Raw genomic sequence first — 19,930 nt, 5'->3', positions numbered from 1 at the left:
TTTTTTGTCTTCTTATGATATGATTAATAAAAATCGGGCCCCTCGGTTCCCTTCTTCTCGTTCATTACATAACGAGGGCTCGAATCCGGCAACATGAGCCTTCAGGTAGCATATGTGGGTTACTGACCAGTTGTCATCACCCAAAAAGATCACGTACTCGTGACGCCTGCGGCAGAAAGGATGTTCCACATCCACCGCCGAGGTTTGTGAGTGGTGGCGCTGACTAACACTCCCAAGGGTAGGCGAAGCATCGCTTCTGTACTGCTTCAGCGCTTAACTTACTCCAGCGTTTTGACAGCGAGTTTCCGCGGTCATCTAGTGAGAGCGCTCATGTTTGCTTGGGCGCGCGTGACCTTGCTTTTAAATTAGTTAGTATGCCTATGATTACAAAATTATACGGCCCATAATACAATTATCGTTACATCGTATAGCTGTCCAGTAGTTGCCAGTGCAATCGATGCTTCGTTTTTCGGGCGAAACTGCAACTTTTAAAAATTTTTTTTGCGAATGAGCCCATAACAGCGTAAGATGTTATGGGGATTCAATATTCTCATTGCGGTTCAATATTCTCATTATGTCTCATTCAATATATTCTCTTCAATATTCTCAGCTCTTCAGACTCAGCGTAAGCTGTTATGGGCTCATTCCAATAGCCGTTTCAGTTCGCGATGATACGGCCGCTGACGGCGTACGCCGTCGTAACCGCTATCTCCGGAAATGCGAAAAAAGCACCCGATCCAGCTGGGATCGAACCCGCGCCCTCTACGTGGGAGCCAGATGCTCTACCACTGAGCCACGCAAGCGCTTGCTATCGGGCAGCGGAAAATGTCCTATAAGGCAAGCGCGCAGGGACAGACGACCCGCGCCTCCGCCAGTATGGTGGCTCCATCTAGGTAAGGTGCCTGCAAACGCAGCGTGCACAGGCGCAGACGACGAGAGGCGATTCAGACGAGGCGCGCAATCAACGCGATCCCGAGCTGCCGAGCCTCCGCCAGTATGGTGCGCCATATAATATGATGCCTGCAAATGCAGCGTGCCCGACATGTAAGTTGCAGTTGTAAGGCTTCGTTGGGCTCAGCAGACTGATGTGCAGAGAGAATTACTAGCCGAAGCTCGCCGTCGACGCCGGGTGGACAGTTCTGATCCTTCTCGTCAAGACGATCGAGGCGAGCAAACTGCCGCGAAGACCCTGCTGTGCGTGGTGCCCAAATTGGAGGTATTCTTGAGCCGCTCCACCAGCTACGCTGTGAATGTGCTGCGCGTGCCGCGCAGGCCTGTGACTTTTTTACTGGACTGCTTATTCGCACCATGTAAAGAAATTTCAAGGCATCGCCTTGCGTACATTTTATTTTATAAATTAAAAAGCCGCCGTTGACACAATATCCGACGATGTGAAAAGTCATTATCTTGATTACATTGCGGAACGCAGCAGTAAAACATGCAAAAGGTGCCGAAGATTTGTAATCTTCAAACAATATTATTTCAAATAAACATGTTTAAAAAGCAATGTCCCAAACCAATGCCAACACCATGAGAGCGATAGAAGTGCTTTGAGCACGCACGAATATTTCATGGCCCCAAACGATGGGGGAAATGCAGCGATACCAAGGAAGTTAAAAGAACATTTGCTGGAGTGGGGCTTCCTATATACGTGCCAATGCTAAGAGGTGAAGCCTGGCTGAGTACCCGGAGGTCATCTTACCATAAGCAGGAAGGTCATAAATCCAAGTCGTAATGTACGTGAAGAGGCCTTCCTGTCCTCTGCATATTTTAAGTGAGGCTTATAGGCTCACAACTGTCGGCGGTGGTGGGGTGTCACGCTGAAAAGTGAGCCGATCCTGGTGATTGTGCAGAAAGGGTCCAAGCTCAATGGCGCATACCCCTGTGGGCTCGGGGACTGTAAGGCGCCCGTGAGCTACCCTTTTCAAACGTGGGACCCAAGTGTAAATCATCGCCAGCCTTCCCCTGTAGAGAAAACGGCTGTAAGCGAAGTTGTCGTCCGATTTTATCGTGAGCGCTTCCGAAGCCCTGGCGAAACGTCAGTGAAGAGCCGCGGACCCCGATTTCCGGCAGCGCTATGTAGAAGCCAAACGTCAGCGTAGAGCCGACGACCCTGAGTTTAGGGCAAATGAAGCAGAACGCCTGCGACAGCGTCGTTGCCACAAGCTTCGCTTACCGCCATTTCTCGACAAGGGAAGGGCTCTGAATTTTAGCCGGTAATAATTAAAGCGCAACATACATCAAGCATGAAAGCATATTTCAGCTACTATCTTCCTAAGGTAAGAGTGCACCGAGTAAAAGGAATACATGTGCTTTGCAGCTGTGCCCCTGAATGACCCATAGCCATTACTGATTCTTGAAAGTATAAGCTTTGAGAGCACAGCCCTACTTTCCGTCAGTTTTCCATTTTGCTCTTTAATTATCTAATGGCTTCTTCGGCTGAGCCTTCGCTTGTTTCGTTGCAACACTTTCACTTTCTTCCGATGCATGGAACAATTTCATAGTGTTCTTTAGTAGTTGAAGCCATGAAACCCTCCACTTCTTCGGCAATATTCTCAACTTCACAATACATGCCGTGATTCCCAAATCCGGGGTTTCGGTGGTGGTTGCTTCCTTTCGCCTTGAAAAAAACTGTATACAATTGCATTATGCAAAATTCACTGATGTAGAGGAGAAAGAAGTAGCTAATGAATAGCTTTAAATGTTGCAGTGTCGCCCGAAAGTCCAGTATCGATTGCGATATCAGATTAGTAGACAATACGAACTAAGGATAGTAGTTTTATCAGACTGGTAAGTTGTAAAAATTCGCTTACTAACAAATAAAAAGCACGGTGTAACACAAGCACAGGTACACATGAACCCATCTCGCTCTATGACGCGGAAACTCACTGTTAAAACGCTCTAGTAATGAGGTGCGGCAGCAGCAGCGAGCGAATTGACCTGTGGCGACCTGTATTGTCCCTCGCGTTAACGCGGAACGAAACGTCGAAAGCACAGCGCATACGAGGATCCGGCATGAGCGTACTCTGTCCACATCGCATGTCGCTTCGAAGATAAGGCCCGCGCGGGCGCGCACTTGTGCACGTCGCTGATCGCTGTCAAGATATGACGCCAGCGCGACCGTGGAGGAGAACGAGGAATGTTCGTACTCTGGGTATAGGCTTTGGTTTCAGTATATTATTGCGATAGAAATTATATGGACACTTCAACCGGATTTCTGCCGTCGGCGTCGCCGTCGCCGTGAGGTTCCGTATAGATTCCAAGGGCGATAAAATCGTCGCCGCGCGCCGTATGCTCGAGCGAAAGCGCGCGGGGGATTGCGTGCTATCACGCGAGCAGCGAACGCACGGCGGAAAGCAAACGCGACCGTCGCGCTAAGGCCGTGGGGGTATGGGAGGGAGGGAGGCGGGTCGGACTGTGCTCCGGCACCAAAGGCTATCTTGCCACTCAATCTCCCACGCGAAAGCATGAACGCGGGCAAGCAGCGCGGGAGGGAGGGGGGGGGGGCAGCTATACCTCTCCAACAACTTCTCCTCTGCACTTTGCCCGGCCGTGCTAGTCGCCCGCACCGTCTCTTATCTCCACCGGCTCTGATCTTTGTATGCGCTGTGCATTCGCCGCTCAGTTTCCGTTGAAGCGATAGACCGCGCGAACCTGCGCTTTCGCCAGAGTTTTGATAGTCGTTGTCTGCGGCCATTCAGGTGATATCATTCATTGTGGTTGCTTGTGCGTGCTGACACCACGATTGTTAATTAGTTAGTAAGCGATGTGTCCAAGTTTATGCAGCCAATAAAACCACTATCCCTACTCCGAATAGAGCTCTCTACTAATTTGCTATTGCAATCGATGCTTCGCCTTCGGGCGAAACTGCGAAATTTTTATATGGCCTCTCTCCCTGTGCTTTTTTTCTGGACTTCTTTTGAGGGCGAGGAACTCGGATTTTTCTGGAGAGCATTCCAGGCTGCACTCTTTGGCAGTTGCGTGAAAGCGTCTGCCGCCGTTGTAGGGCGCCCTGCTGTTCTCCATTAGAGCCTGGGTTGTCCGAATTGTAATGGTGCGAAGGTGCAGAACCTTCTCGGTTTTGGTATAGAACCCGGCTTTGGTATAAATTCTATGTGCACGTGCTTCCATTCCTTAGGTGTTCCCACCTCCAATGGGTATTAAAGAAAGTCGTTAGGACTTCTATCGAGCCGTCGTCCGGGTTCCGAGGATTTTATTTGTGAGCCCGTCTTGTCCGGGTTTGTGTTTCGAGTTGGGGAGTGAAACGCTGTCCAGACTTCCGGCGTTTGAAATGGGCGATCAAGGTCTTTATTGGCTTTCCAGTATAGTTTGGTATATATGTTTGTTTCCATCTATGAACGCCGATGTACTTTGCCTCTAGCTCTCGCAGAATCTCTTCGTCCGAACCCGGTTGGAGGCGAAGTATGTGTCCGAGTGTGTGCGAGGTTTGTGCTTGCTTTTGGTTGGGTCCAGTAGGTGTTTTAGGATTGCCCACGTTTTGGACGAGCTGAGCTTTCTTCTATGCCTGGCGCACATTCGCTGCCAATTTTGGCGCACCAAGACAGTTTCGTATTCTTCGCCTGTTGTGTAAGGGCGCGCTACGAGCATTTTAGCTTTCTATTATGTTTTTGTTTGCGCTATCCTTTTCAAAGGTCTCTACGAGCATCCCACACATGCACGAGATGGGGGTCTACCACCGAATTTTCCGTGGTGAGTTGCATCCGCTTCGAGTGTAGTCTTATCGACTTTTTGAGCTCATCGTCCATCGTTGAAACTATGTGATATCCCCATTTCTTTATTTGTTGCACTCTCGCTTTCCGAAATCGTCCAATCCGTCAATAGGATCTGATCGATGCGTTCGCGTGTATGCTTAAACGAAAATGGCAACCTCCAGGTTGCCATTTCGCTACCCGGCGTTTCTTCCGTACTTCTCCATGAGGCCTTTTCGTGGGTCTTGATCGTGGTAAGGCCGGACACGTGTCCCTTGATACACGGTTCCCCACTTTAATTGGAAAATCTGGGTCCGTGAGGAGTGTGAGTGCGTATTTTGAATGAGGGAGTGGATGGCGTTGCCTTCTTTGAAGTGAGGTTGTAACCCTGGGTCGAGGCATGGGCGCTGAAGTAACCTAGCACAAGTAGCGGTTGTTTTTGGCCTCTTTGAGCGCCGATTTGATGAGTTAATTAAAAGTGTCACCTAACTTTTTTGGTGGGCTATATATGTTTAAGACGAAGATGCTGCGTGCCTTTCTTTCTGCGGCAGTTTTTTACAAATACGTGATTAGTTCACTACCATTCAGTGTGCGGTTTATTGGCGTCAGCCTGCGGGAGACAAGCACTGCTACTCGTGTATCGGTCGTTGCGATACACGTTTGATATCCGTACATGATGGGCCCCGTACCTGTTTCCTGTAATGCGATAAGCTGCGGAGGGGGGGGGGGGGGGTGTTACGGTTGTATTGTTGTAGCGTGGCTTTTTTCTTGAGAAGTTCCCGCAATTCCACTGCCATTGCGTGGAATTCTTGTGCGTGATTATTCCGCTTACTCGCCATCGTGGGGTAATGGTGCGTTCTCCATGGACCTATCAGGTCCTCGACGCTTGAGTTCGCTTTCAGCTTCTTTTCTTTCTTTCCTTAAACGGAACATTGTCTGCTAGCTGTTCGCGGAACGCAAGAAGCTGTTTCTGCAATTTTCGTGGAGGAAAAGTTGAAGCTGCTGCATCTTGTGGGCGAGGAAAAACTAGACAGACGTCGATGCAGGTGCCCAAAAATTTATTTAACAGGGCTCGCTAGCGGTGCGTAGATGGTACGCGTAGTCAGAAACGTCAGCAGGTACGGTGGGCGAGTCGTCGAAGAATTCACCAGGGACTCGAAGAGTGGTACCAAACGTAAGCTCGGTAGCGCTGGAGAAATAGTCACTGCGAAGAGCGGTGCGGATGCCAAGCATAAGGAAAGGAAGGCGCTCGATCCATTATGAAGCAGAAGTCGAAGCCATGAGTGAAGTCTTCAGTTGGCAGTGAAAACATTTGATGATCCTATTGGATATTGGGTGGTAAGAGGCAGTCTTGATGTGATTGACGTCGAGGAGCCGAGGTAGATTGGCAATCCATGTTGAGTCAAATTGACGACCACGGTTAGTCGTAATGGTGGAAGGACACCATAGTGGCTAATCCAGAGAGTGATGAGGTTCGAGCTATCGACCACGTTAGGTCCAGGAGGGGCATCACTTCAGGCCATATGGTGAACCCCAATGCAGGTAACCAGTAGCGATTGTTCCCGCAGAGCGGAAGGGGGCGACAATATCGACGTGCAGATGGCTGAAGTGGGCGTTCGAAGGAAGGGAATGTGCCAAGAGGAGTTGCAGTGTGGCGTTCCACTTTAGACTGCTGCCAGTTGAGGCACACTTGTGGCCAGTGATGAACGTCTACATTGTTACTAGCCCACACACAACGAGAAGGGACAAGTCGCTGTGTTGCGCGAATGCCAGGATGAGCCAAAGAATGTAGAAGCATCAAAGACGGTCCGTCGGTACGGGCGAGGCACGTAGGGACGAGAACGTCCGGCCGACGTATCACAAACGAGAGGCACGTCACAGTCAGGATGCAAGATATTTTTAAACACCAGAAAGGTGTGAAAGTACGAAGCAGCTGGAGCTCGGCGTCTATACTCTGTACGGCATCAAGTAGGTGAAGTGGATGGAGGTATGGCGTGATCCGTTCGTGAAGGCGACGCGAGAAAGTGCGTCAGTAGCGGCGCTGAATTTTCCGCAGACGTGACAAATGTCGCTAGTGTGTTGGGAAATGTAGGCGATAGGGATGTAATATCGATGAACGATTAATCGATTAATCGACGAAAAGTACGCCGCAAAACGATTAATCGTCATCGATGTCTACCTTTAATTTAATCGGTTTAATCGATTAAACCGCTTCGATTAATCGTTTTCCAGACAGTTACTAAAATGGCGTGAAAATTTTGAAATCGTACTATAGAATGCGGAGCACGAGCAACGACAGCGCGGCTGCGAAGACCGAGAGCGACTGTCAACTGTTTTCCCCGAGTCCTGCCGAGATTGCCAAGCGTTTCCCCGCTTTGCGCACACGTGACGTACGCTGCCTGGGGCCGGAGAGAGGCCGCCCCGTGGAGGAAGAAATAAACTAGGAGAGAGCATTACGTGAGGCAGCAAGTCTTGGAAAGTGAACTCATCGACAAGCCATTTCCTTCGCTGTTTACCTCGCAGTATAGGGTAAGCACGTGACCCTGAGAGACAACGTATTGGCCGATAATGTTTGGTTCGCAGTAGTTTCAAATCGGTGCGCACCCGTTCAGCTGGGCTGCTGCCCTGCACCCGGCAGCATTAAACCGCCCGCGCGCTCTGATGTAGCGATCACATGTTGCGCCGTTACTTCTTGATGTCAGTCGTGCTGCGATGCTCTCTTCTAGTTTCTTCTTCCTCCACGCCCACCCTCCTCAGTAAGTGCCATTTTTAACATACAGGGTGTTCATTTTTAAGTTTTATGGAATTTTTAGAAATCGCCTGTGGCAGGTAGCATAATTCTTATCATTGATGAGGCGGACATTAGTACGAGAAATCGAAACACATATTCAACGAATTAATAAAAATTACGAATTAACTTCGTAGTTAATTAATTTACGACGCATATTGCAATTTACCAATTGTAGCCGGTGAAGTTATTTATTTGTTTATTGCACGTACTTTCCAGGCCCGAAGGCGTTACAGAAAGGAGTGGAGTCAAAAACAAAATATAATGCAGCAAAAATACAAACCAAAAATATTAACAAAATGCATTCGAACAGTGGTCTTGAAGTTGGTAGAGTCGGTGATGAGTGCGACTGACGCGGTAAGGCGATTCCAGTCCGTGCTTGTCCTAGGGATGAATGAGTCACTGTACCGGTTTGTGCGGCACAATGGTACCCCGACTTTAAGGCTGTGGTCAGTGCGAGACGAAATATAAGACGGAGGGGCAAGAAGGGTTTCTTTTAAAAGGGGGTTCAAATAAAAAAACTTTGTGAAAAAGGGAAAGACGGGAACATTTGCGGCGTGACGAAAGATCAGGTAAGTTAAGAGTTCATTTCATTGATGAGATACTTGCATAGCGAGAATAATTAGATAAGACAAAGCGTGCACCGCGGTTTTGAATACTTTCTAGAGTAGAAACTAATGAAGACTGAGTCGGATCCCAAATGGCTGAAGCATACTCCAATTTCTAGCGAACTAAAGTTTTGCAAAGAGTTAGCTTCAGGGACGAAGGGGCAGAGCTAAAATTACGGCGCGAGTAATGAACCATACGGTTGGCGTTATTAGCAACATAGTCAGTATGCGAATGGTAAGAAAGGTTATTTGATATGTGAAGGCCGAGATATTTGTAAGAAGTAACTGACGTCACAGGTGCACCATTAATAAAGTACGTGTGCATGACAGTGTTACGAGATATTCGCATGGCCTTGCATTTATTTGAATTTAGTTGCATGCACCAATTAGAACACCACTCAGTTACGCGGTTAAGGTCATCCTGCAGTTCTTGGGAATCGGAAGGATTAGGAATTTTACGGTAGACAGCACAGTCTTCTGCGAATAGCTTTATGGAAGAAAAAAGAACGCAGTTCGGAAGATCGTTAATATAGATAAAAAAAACACCCCCCAAGCACTCCGTACAGATGGTTAACCAGCGAAGCTGAAACGTGCGGCGCCGGTGTTTAGCAGTGGTTAATCCCGACGCTGTATTGAAGCGTTTCTCAAATATTGGCTACATGTTTGTGTTTATAGTGGAACGCAAGCGCCAATGGCGGGCGGATGCTGCTAACCACGACACCGAGCTAACTCGAGATATCGAACGCATGCGACAACGGCGAGCCGAGGAGGCGGCGTTGCGGGCAGAGCAGCGTCAACGTGGAAATGGCGGGAACGCGTTCGCCGGGGCAACGCCCGCTTTCTGCGGGAGTTTCTCGGGCGGCAATTTGGCTTCGGCTGCGACGAAACGTCCACGTTGAAATCACGAAGTGGAACGCAAGCGCCAATGGCGGGCGGATGCTGCTATCCACTACGCCGAGCTAACTCGAGATATCGAACGCATGCGACAATGGCGAGCCGAGGAGGAGGCGTTTCGGGCACAGCAGCGTCAACTTGGGAATGGCGGGAACGCGTTCGCTAACAATGTCACTAACGGCGCTAGCTGCCAATGGCGCGCGCGCTTGGGTGCGACGTAGAGAACGACGTAACTGACGGCGCAGCCAATGGAGACGTTTATCGAAACATGGGACGAACGGTTTATCGTTTCGCCTAGCCATATGCAGCTTTCGCTGTAAAAGAGAAGCGGACCGTGGACTGAGCCTTGAGGAACACCTGCTGGTACATTAGAAAACAGGCGTATCCACTTGTCAGGCGTATTCACTTGGAATGAATTTCCAGATTTTGGAACTGAGGTTTGAACAGCGCGAAGAAAACAAGGACACGAAGAAACAAATACCACAAACAAGCGCTTGTTTGGGGTATTTCTTTCTTCGTGTCCTTGTTTTCTTCGCGCTGTTCAAATCTCAGTTCCAAATTATGAACCAACTAGCCCTCATCAAGAACTTACTACTGAATTTCCAGAATGACACCAGTTTGAAGATATGCACCATCAAACTCGCCGTAAAGAAACGCTGTTGTTCCACTTACATTTCTACCAAAATGCATTGAAGAACAAAAGTAACTGGAACGCCCATGTATTTCGTCCCACACTGAGAAATAATATCTCGAAAGTGGTGTCATCCTGTAAATTCCTTTCAAGTGGGTCTTCCAAACTCATCGGCTACAATTCATAAATTGTAATATGTGTCGGAAACTAATTAACTAAGAAGTTCATTACTCAATGTTTGTTAATTAGTCAAATATGTATTTCGATTTTTCGTGCTACTAATGTCCGCCTCTTCGAATAACCCAGCTCAACGATAAGAATTATGCTACCTGCCACATGCAATTTTGAAAAATTCCGTAAAACTTAAATATGAACACCCTGTACATTGTTTATTCCTTCACTAGTCCCTAGTGGCAATTATAGTTGGCCTTTAAGAAGTTAAAAACATTATTCTTCATCAAAGGTTATACCCTTGTATTTCTTATCCTGGTTCCACCTTTCAAACGTTAAAATGGGTACTTACGTGAGTAGATAACTGTGTTTCAGCCTTTTTAAAGCACCCGAAAAAAAGTCGATTAATCGATTAATCGACGAAAAGCCCCGCATCGAAAGCGATTAATCGATTGTAGGCTAAACCGACGAACGATTAATCGTTAATCGATTAAAATATTTAATCGACCATCCCTATCGTGGTGGCCGAATCGCACTTGAAAACACGTGGTGCTATACCACAATGGCGTATAGCACTTCTGTATAAACAGAGCTGCGCTTCTTAATTGAAATGTAATCACCAGCCACCATTAGTATTTTATACATCTGGGCGGCCAGGTGGCCTAATGTCGGTGTAGGAGGAGGAGGAGGAGGAAAAAGAAGGAAAGCCAGGGAGGTTAACCAGAAGCACGTCCGATGTCGGTGTAAAATTACTTGTAACGATGCAGGCCGGATTCATGCAGATACTACAACAACGACGTATAAAAGGTGTCGTCCATAAGCTATCGTTCAAAGACTTCAGGTTGGTCACTTCTTACCTTCCCACACCATACTTTACAATTACACATTGCCCCACTGCGAAGAATACGCCTCAATCTTCCACACCACCCTGGAAATGTTACCACAAACCTGAAACACCTCCGATCACAAACACCACAGCTGAAGAGTGGGAGACGGTGTGGTTCAACTTGGACCCGTGTGACCAGCGCAGTCTGGTATGGTGGGCCAGGGAGACGGTTCAGGATGCCAGACGCCTAGACTAAAAACTGTCCCCAACCCTCTTCCGTTCGTCGCGCAGGCGGAAGCAGGAAGAATGAAGCTTGCTTGGGGTTTCCTTTCTTTTTCACGTTGCCCGTTGCCACGTAATATGCACCCCGTCCACTACGAAAACCGGAGAGCTGCCAGAGCCAATGCCTACGACAAGTATTCGGATCAAGCAGGTGCCTTCTTTGCAGAAGCCACCGGACCCCTGCACAACCACTCCACGGCAACCGTTGTACACAGGGTATACCACATGGTCTGGGCATGCCAACAGAATCCTAAATAGGCCAAGCATAATCCGACGATTGTCAAGTGGGAGGCGACCCTGTCCAGCTCGGACCCAGAACAGCAACAGGCCCTGGTCAACCGAGCCCGGACGGTGGCAAAAGCCAATGGTCTTCCGGACTAGGAGATCCGACCACAAAACGACTATTAATTTTCACTAATAAATGTTTTATTCACTCTCTGTTTCTTTTTCACCGAAATCAAGCTGTGGACGATATGCCAACCCGATTCCATCTCGTCCATTTTGTTTTCGTTTAATTTGAGCATGTGCACCGCCTTTTGCCGCGTTCGTCAAATGCGTCAGGGCAGCGCGTGCCTCGTGCTGAGCCATTTTCGTATTATCCTTTGCTTCTCTCGTGCAGCGGCTGCTTTTCTTTCTTTTTTTTCAGGCATTTGCAGCACCCGCTCTTCTCAGGTTTCTTGTTCGTCGTCGTTACTTAGGACACTCAAGAATTTCATGCGCAATGTAACTTTCGGCTAAGGAAGAGTGTGTTATACAGAAATTCCCTTGGGAAATATCCGCGGCAACACTAATCTTACGCCTTCAAGAGTAATTAACTCACTATTTCTGTGGCATTCTGAAAGTAAGCGGAGGAGCTAAGTATAATAATCGAAGCAGACATATTTCTTTTAGCCGCGACATACGATCGGAATAGCGTCGATTATCAGCTGAAGAAACTTCAACACAGAAAACTGCACCGAAAAAAGAACTTTCACGGCTCTTGACGTCAGTTTTGTAAGCCTGGGCGCCGACTCTCGGGCAGTAATAGATGCACGTGATGTTCACAAGAAGGAAAAGAAAAAGAAGACTTCCTTGAGAAGAACGCTTGATGGCCGAAGCCGTGAGTAGTTTCGTTGCCGGTTGCATCGAGCTAAGCCGTAGGCGCGGAACCACACTCGGAATGGAAGCAGCATCCTACCAGCCGCCTTGCGGTAAGTAATCAGGCGACAGGTGGGCCAGCGTTACCGTCACAAATCGTGGTGTCTCCTGCTGGGGTGTTTTGTGGGTGGCTGGTCTGAAAATGATGACTATACAGGCGCAGGTTGGGGTGCCATGGGATCGACCCGGAACAAGAACGTCCCCAACCGAGGCGTCTTGGCCGCTGGAGCAGACTGCTGGTGCGAGGCAACTCCAGAGGAGGAGCAGCTCACTTCCATCTACGGGGTTGTCCGCCATTCGGAGCGTGGCAGATCAGCGAGTAGTACCGCCGACAGCGCATACGTTGAGTGCAACGAAGAAGGCCACATGAGCCGAGACTGTCCCACTGCTGAGTCTGCAGGACGACGAGGCTGCGGTCGACACTGCTTCAAGTGTGGCGAAGAAGGCCACATGAGCAGCGACTGATCTGCAGCTACACTTTGTGTGTGACCAAATTAGGCATCTTGTGTCTATTTTGTCCTTTAGTAGTTCGTTTATTTCCTCATACATTTTGAAATTTGTATTTTTTTTCATGCTATTTCGGATGATAAATAAATATATTATTTTACCTTATACTAATTTGCATTCCTTTTCCATGTTCATTTTCGGAATTTTAATATTTTTATGCGTATAAGTGCCGCAGATATAATTCTTCGCACCATTACAGTAGACATCAAATGGGTAATTTAATTTGCACGCAACGCAATCATAAGTGAAAGTACACGTGATCAACAAGAAATCACGCGCTTGTCAAGCATCAAAGCGTCGAAGCGTCAAGCGTCAAAGCGCACAAATGCGATATCACAGACAATGATTTGTGTTGTTCGCCTAATTAAGGCTCGTTAACATTGGGGCGAAGAAGGCCACATGAGCAGAGACTGATTGGCCGCTAGACTTTCTTTGTGGTCAAATTAGGCGTTTTGTGTGTATTTTGTTCTTTAGAAGTTCGTTCATTTCTTCGTACATTTTGAAATTTCCACTTTTTTTCATGCTATTAAAGGTCCAAGCTCAATCGTAGATACCAGGGACAAAAAGAAAGAGAGAAAGAGAGCAAGGAAGAGATAAAGATAGAGAAAGGCAAAAAGAGAGAAAGAAAGAAAAGAAAAAGAGAGAAAAAGATAGAGAGAAAGAGGGAAAGCAAGAGCGAAATAAAGAAAGGAAGAGAGAAAGAAAGCAAGAAAGAGTGAGTGAGAGAGATAACGAAAGAAAGACAAAGAAGATATAAGCAGAGAGAAAAGAAAGGTAGAGAAAAAATAAAGACAGTACGATAGATAGAGAGAAAGAGAGAGGGACAGAAAGAAAGAAATAGACAGAGAAGGAAAGTTATATATATGTAGAGAAAGAGAAATAAAGAGAGAAATAAATGAAGAGAGATAAAGAAAGATAGAGAAGCAGAAATAGAGAGAGAGAGAGAGAAAGAAAGAATATCACCACGCAGGTCAGCTACACACACGACAAGCTTCGCTTACCCCCATTTTCTCGATAAGGCAAGGGCTGGTTGACGCCTGTAATACACCTTCGACTCCGTACCCAGAGCTAATCTCTGGCTGGGGTTTCCATGATTTTTTGCCACATTTATAACAGTTTATGCACCAATAAATCCAGGAAGAAACGCAAAAGTGAAGAAAGTGTTCTCTAAGGTTCCCCATCGCCGCTATGAGAACAGGGTGCGGTGTTGAGGGCCCGTGAGACGGCTCACGGTGCCGGACTCCTAGACTAAAAACTGTCTCCCCCCTCTCCTCTCCACCGCGCTTGCGAAAAGAGGAAGATGGAATTCCAAGCCTACTTGCGTTTTCCTTGCTTTTTTTCACCGAATAGTGTTTGCTTCTCCTCCTCACACATTTCTTTAGCATTGTTGAAGAATTTCTAGGGATTATTCTTGCGGACCTGGAGTTATCTCAAAGCTGTATACAGTTACCGGGGTTTCTCCTCTAGATCGCACATTACACTCTATGAACTCATTCAGAATTCGGGGCTCAAAATGCTGCTCCCAGTAATTCGTTCGAGCGAGTCAAGGAGTCACTGCAGCCTGTCAATTTCTACACGAGAACTCACGCATCCACAGTTTTCGTTGCCAAGATCATCACAACGATATTGAACAAACACGCATCTTCGTTTCGTGATGCCGCCATTAATTAAGTGGACGACATGCCACGCCGATTGCATCCCGTGCATATTGTTTTCGTCTAATTTGAGCACCGCCTTTTGCCGCGTTAGTCAACCGCGTGAGAGTAGCACGTGTCACGTGCGGAGGCATTTTCGTATTGTGCTTTGCTTCTCTCGCGCACGGACAGCTTTTCTTTCTATTTTTCACACATTTTGAGCTCCCGCTCTTCTCAGGTTTCTTGTTCGTCTTCTTTGCTCCGCACAATCAAGAATTTGATGCGCAATAGTAATTTCCGCTCAGAGTGGCTTCTACAGGAATTCTATCGTAAAATATCCGCGTTAACACCAATCTTACGGCTTCTGCAGTTACTGAATACTTCGGTTGCATTCTGGAAGTAAGCGGACGAGCTATGTGTCAAAATCGAATCAGATATATATCTTTTAGAAACGATATACGATCCGAAAAGCATTCACCATCTGCTTCAGAAATTTTAACACCGAAAATGGCCAGCAAAAACCCATAAACCTTCACAAATCTAGACTTTATTTTTGTAATCGTGTAGGAGAAACTGGAGCAGTCAAAGCCGCACGTGATGTTCGCAAGTAGGAAAAGAAAAAGACGCAGACCCTTATGAGAAGAACGCGTGAACATGGCTGAAGCCGTGGCTAGTTTCGCTGATGGTTCCTACGAGCTAGGTTGTGGAGGCGGAGCCCAAGTCGCAATGGAAGCAGCAACCTCCCGGTGTCCTTGGGGTAAGTAGTCAGACAACAGGTGGGTCTGCGTTATCATGCCAAATTCTGGTGTCTCCTGCTCGGTTCTTGTGTGGGTGGCTGCTCTGACAATGGCGACTATTAAGGCGCAGGTTGGGGCGCCATGGGATTTACCTGGAGCAAGAACCTTTTCAACGGAGGCGTCTTGGCGGCTGGCGCGGACTGGTGGTGTGAGGCAACTCCGGAGAAGAAGGAGCTCACTTCCGTCTACGGGGGCGTCCGCCATTGGGAGCGTGGCAGATCAGCGAGTAGAACCACCGGCTGTGCATACGTCCTGTGCAACGAAGAAGGCCACATGAGCCGAGACTGTCCCACTACTGACTCGGGAGGACGACGACGCTGCGGAAGAGGCTGCTTCAAATGTGGCGAGGAAGGCCACATGAGCAGAGACTGATGTGCGTGGGACACACCAAGATACGGGCCGCTCCGCTTCCTGTGTGGCCAGATTAGGCGTTTTGTTTGTATTTTATCCTTTAGTAACTCGTTGATTTTTGGGGTAATTTTGAAATGTGTGCTTTTTTTCGCGCTATTGAGGTTGTTAAATACATTTTTACACCTTGGACTTCTTCTACTGCATTCCTTTTCCGTGCTCGCTGTCGGAGTTTTATTATTTTCCTGCGTGTTTGTGTAGCACATCTAATTCTTCGCACCGTTCCACCCGGTGTGTAATGGGTAATTCACGATGCACGGAACGCAATCGGAACAAGTAAAGCAACATTTGATCCGACAAGAAATCATGTGCTTGTCAAGCGTCAAAGCCCACAAATACGAAGTTACCGAGAAGGATGTGAGTGTTCGCATAATTATGGCTCCTTCACAATGAAGCATTCGGTGGCAAGAGCGATGCCAAAATAAAGAAAGAGAAGAAACACGTAAAAAAAAGTGATGTAATTTTTTTAACGTAAGCACGTAAGGGCGCAATAGAGGCCGTCGATTAATGCAGTAGTTTTAATGCGTCACGCAACTCGACGCGATTAGGCTGCCCAGTAGGCAGTGTAACTGCATTCTCGACTGGATTCAAGTCGAGATCACCTGTTTAGCAGGCAAAGCGATGCAGCGCAACATCGACCGTACGGTGTGGCGTCCTATCACAACTATCTACAAAGCACCGCTTCTTTCCGTACCGACCAAAGCATTCGGTGTTTGGTTCTGGGCGCATCGTCCCAAGGGACGCAGCACGAAGGAAGCTAAAGTGAACACTTGGCCGGCTTTCATAACTCAGTAGCCTTAACTGAACACGTTGAAGGCAATGAAAGCAACCTCGGAAACACCAGCGCAAACGCTGTACTTCTCAATTATTAAACACTCACCACCAGAATTCAGAGACCACGTGAAGGACCCGAATTCATGCGAGGAGGCATATTGTAGTAGACGAAGTTTGCGAGCGTACTTTCCGAAATACGTTGCAAATGCCATACTATACATGGAAGCCAGAATCCAACCCATTTTATGCCGATTTCACGTTCTGACCATTCAGACTTTCTTAAGACTAAATGAGCCACCAATAAGATATCCTCAAATAATTTTCATCTCCGATCCAGAATTATTTTCTTGCCTTCATTGGCCCAGGTATCATACAGCACACATTTAATTAGTGCAAACATTACTTGAGCCACTAAATGTGAAAATTCGCGATGTGCTTCCTAATAATGCGCATTCAAATTGCACCGAAGTCAGGTTCAATGACATTTTAAGCGAAGCTTTATAGGCTGACAAGGGTCGGCGGTGGTGGTAGTGGTGGCGGTGGTGTCGCGCTGAGAAGTGGGCCGATCCTGGAGATAGTGCAGAAAAAGGTCCAAGCTCAATGGCAGATACCAGGGACAAAAACACAGAAATAAAGACAGAGATAAAGACAGAAAGAAAGAGCCAAAGAGAAAGAAATGCAGAAAAGTGAGAGAGAGAAAGAATGAGAGTGAGGAAGAGAGAAAGAGATGGAGAAATAAATAAGGAGAGTCGGAAAGATATGTATATATAGAGAAAGAGAGAGATAAAGAAAGATAGAAAGAGAGAAAGAAAGAGCGTAATAGAGAAAGGAAGAGAGAAAGAAAGACAGAAAGCAAGAGAGAGTGAGAGAGAGCGAAAGAGAGAGAAAGAAAGAAATAAGCAGAGAGGGAAGAAAGAGAAAACGAGAGAGAAAAGGAAAGAGAGAGAGAGAAAGAAATAAAGAGAGAGAGAACAATAGATAGATAGAAAGAAAGAGAGAAATAAATAAAAAAAGAGACATCAAGAAAGATAAACAGAAATAGAGAGAGAGAGAAAGAGAATATTACCACGCAGGTCAGATACACACGCGACAAGCGTCCCTTACCTCCATTTTCCCGATAAGTTGACGCCTGTAATGAATAGCTGGTTGACGCCTGTAATACACTTTCGACACCGCACCCACCGGTAATGTCTGGCGGACGTTTCAACCATTTTTAGTGACTTTTGTAATTATTTATGTGCAAATAAACCCAGCAACAAACGCCAAAGTGATGAAAGCGTTATCTAAGGCTCCCCATTGCTGCTATGAGGACAGGGTGCGGTGTTGAGGGCCCGTGAGACGGCTCAGGGTACCGGACTCCTAGACTAAAAACTGTCCCCCCCCCCACCCCTCCCGTCTACCGCGCTTGCGAAAGGAGGAAGATCGAAGCCTACTTGCGTTTTCCTTGCTTTTTCACCGAATAGGGTTTGCTTCTCCTCCTCACATATTTCTTTAGCATTCTCGAAGAATTTCTAGGGATTATTCTTGCGGACCCGGAGTTATCTCAAAGCTGTATACAGTTACCGGGTGTTCTCTGTATACAGTTACCGGGGGTTCTCCTCTGGGCACGGCGTCACAGCGTATAGAATGTCGTCTAACCGCCTTCTGTTCCATGAACAGGTGATGCTGATCGCCGCATCATACCAACTGCATGCGTGGAACCAGTGCACCATCGGACCGTCTTTGGACCGTACCGGCATTCAGCTGGACCATGCTATCGACGACACTCTCGGACACGGATACCAAGCATAGGCGTCGGGAATCACGGCTGGCACTATAAATCGGCCACTGTCAACCTACGGCTTCAGTGGGCACGGCGGCACAGCGTATAGAATGTCGTCTAACCGCCTTCTGTTCCATGAACAGGTTAGTTATTACAATTATTATGGCTACAAGAATGATAATCGCTTTGCTATTGTGCTGCCGTGCCCAGAGGTGATTTTTTCTGGCTTTGCATCTTTGTGTCTGTTGCTGTCTGGCGACGTAGAAATGAACCCTGGGCCAGAAACAAAAGTGATGTTAAAGGAGTTGTGTGATGGCCAAAAGGCAATACAAGCAGATCTAGAGAGCATGAGCAAGCGACTGAAGGTGGTTGAAAACAGCCTTAAAACAATTGAAGAACAAGCGAGTACAATTGCTCAATTGTCTAAAACAGTCAAAGAATTAGAGAGTACCCTTCGGCAGCAACAGGAAAGAATGGACAGCTTTGAGGAAAGAAGTAGGCGGAATAACCTATTGGTATTAGGAATTGCAGAGGGCGAGAAGGAATCCCTAACTGACCTTGAAGCGAAAGTGGTAGTAGGTGTATTCCAAGAAAAACTTGGCGTCAACTTGAGTACGGTGGAACGAATACATAGGATAGGAAAAAAGAGCGCCCGGCCTCGACCTGTAATTCTCAAGCTGTATGACTACAGGGAAAAAGCTGAAATTTACAAGCAGTGCAGGAAGCTGAAAGGCAGCGGCGTCTCCTTTTTCAAAAGAAACACTGGCAAAGCGTAAATTGCTCTGGGACTCCGCGAGACAAGAAAGGGTAGACGGGCGTCGTGTGCGCCTGAATTACGACAAACTACATGTGGACTCTGCATGTGGGATCAATCAAAGCGCAGCCGTGTGAAGGTTCCGCATCCTAACAGACGCCCTGCTGCTTGCAGGGGTGACTGACGGAACAAAGAGTGTGATTCGAATGCCTTCCGCTTGATCAACTTAAATGCAAGAAGTTTAGTAAACCAAATTGGAGACTTACAATACATCCTGGCTAATTATGATCCTCATGTGATTACAATAACCGAAACGTGGCTGCGGCCCGAAATACAAGACCAAGAGCTTGTACCACCTAATTATAAGATCATACGCAGAGACCGCGATGCACGTGGGGGCGGAGTTGCTATTGTATTCAAGGCTGATATTGACTGTGTGCAAATTGCTGGCATTCCAGCACATGAAAGCATCTGGTGCGAAATTAGGCTAAATAAAACAAGGATAATCCTTGGAACTGTTTATAGACCCCCTAATTCCCCTATTTCCTATCTTGAAAGTATGCAGCTTTACTTAGAAAGCTTTAAAAAGCGCAGCTGTCGCATAATTATTGCTTGGGATTTCAATTTGCCAGGGATTGATTGGTCCAAGCTCAGCGCTCAGCCTCGCGAAGATGCCCATTGTGAACTACTTCTAGAAATAGCATTCAGTAAGGATTTACAACAGGTAGTTCACGAGTACACACGCGTAGTTGGGAAATCAAGATCTATATTAGATTTGGTGTTCCTAGACGGGCGATTTGAAGACTATGACGTATTGGTTGAAACCGGCCTCTCGGATCATAAGCTAGTTTTCGTGGAAATAAAGCGTACCGCTGTATACCCGAAGGCTGGTAAAACTACGCATGTTCTGTGTTTTGATAGAGCCGATGACACAAGCATTATCGATCATCTTTCGCTGTGTTTTGGTGGATTCAATTCGACGGATGACGTCAATGCGATGTGCATTGCATTTAAAGATATTGTTTTTCACTGCGTAAACAGATTTGTGCTAACTCGGAAAAAGAAAATAAATAAACAGAACCCATGGATAACCCGCGAAATTATACACTTAAAGCGGAAAATTAACCGTGAAAGACACAAGTCAAAAAAAGATCCTAATAAAATTTCGGCGCTAAGCTCTATATTGCGCACAAATACGGCTGCTGCTAAAGCAAGTTCCTATGACGTGACACTAACTAATTTTATGAA

At 47.0% G+C, this 19,930-nt stretch overlaps 2 protein-coding genes across 3 annotated transcripts in view; both read left to right on the top strand.

Annotated features, from left to right (window-relative positions):
• LOC125942673 (uncharacterized) overlaps positions 1-15,406 on the top strand; it is a 28,430-nt gene extending 13,024 nt beyond the window's left edge. The window contains exon 2 of the mRNA XM_049660931.1: positions 15,049-15,406. Coding sequence (XP_049516888.1) covers positions 15,049-15,356 — 308 coding nt within the window. The 3' untranslated portion in view covers positions 15,357-15,406. The remainder of the gene's footprint in view (positions 1-15,048) is intronic.
• Positions 1-19,930, top strand: part of LOC119436134 (neuropeptide-like protein 31) — a 333,767-nt gene that overhangs the window by 81,629 nt on the left and 232,208 nt on the right. The gene's annotated exons all lie outside the window — the stretch shown is intronic.

This window comes from Dermacentor silvarum, chromosome 1 (assembly GCF_013339745.2).
Source record: "Dermacentor silvarum isolate Dsil-2018 chromosome 1, BIME_Dsil_1.4, whole genome shotgun sequence".
Taxonomy (NCBI): Eukaryota; Metazoa; Arthropoda; class Arachnida; order Ixodida; family Ixodidae; genus Dermacentor; species Dermacentor silvarum.
The sequence above is the reverse complement of the archived record's forward strand: the minus strand, read 5'-3'. Positions and strand labels throughout refer to the sequence as shown.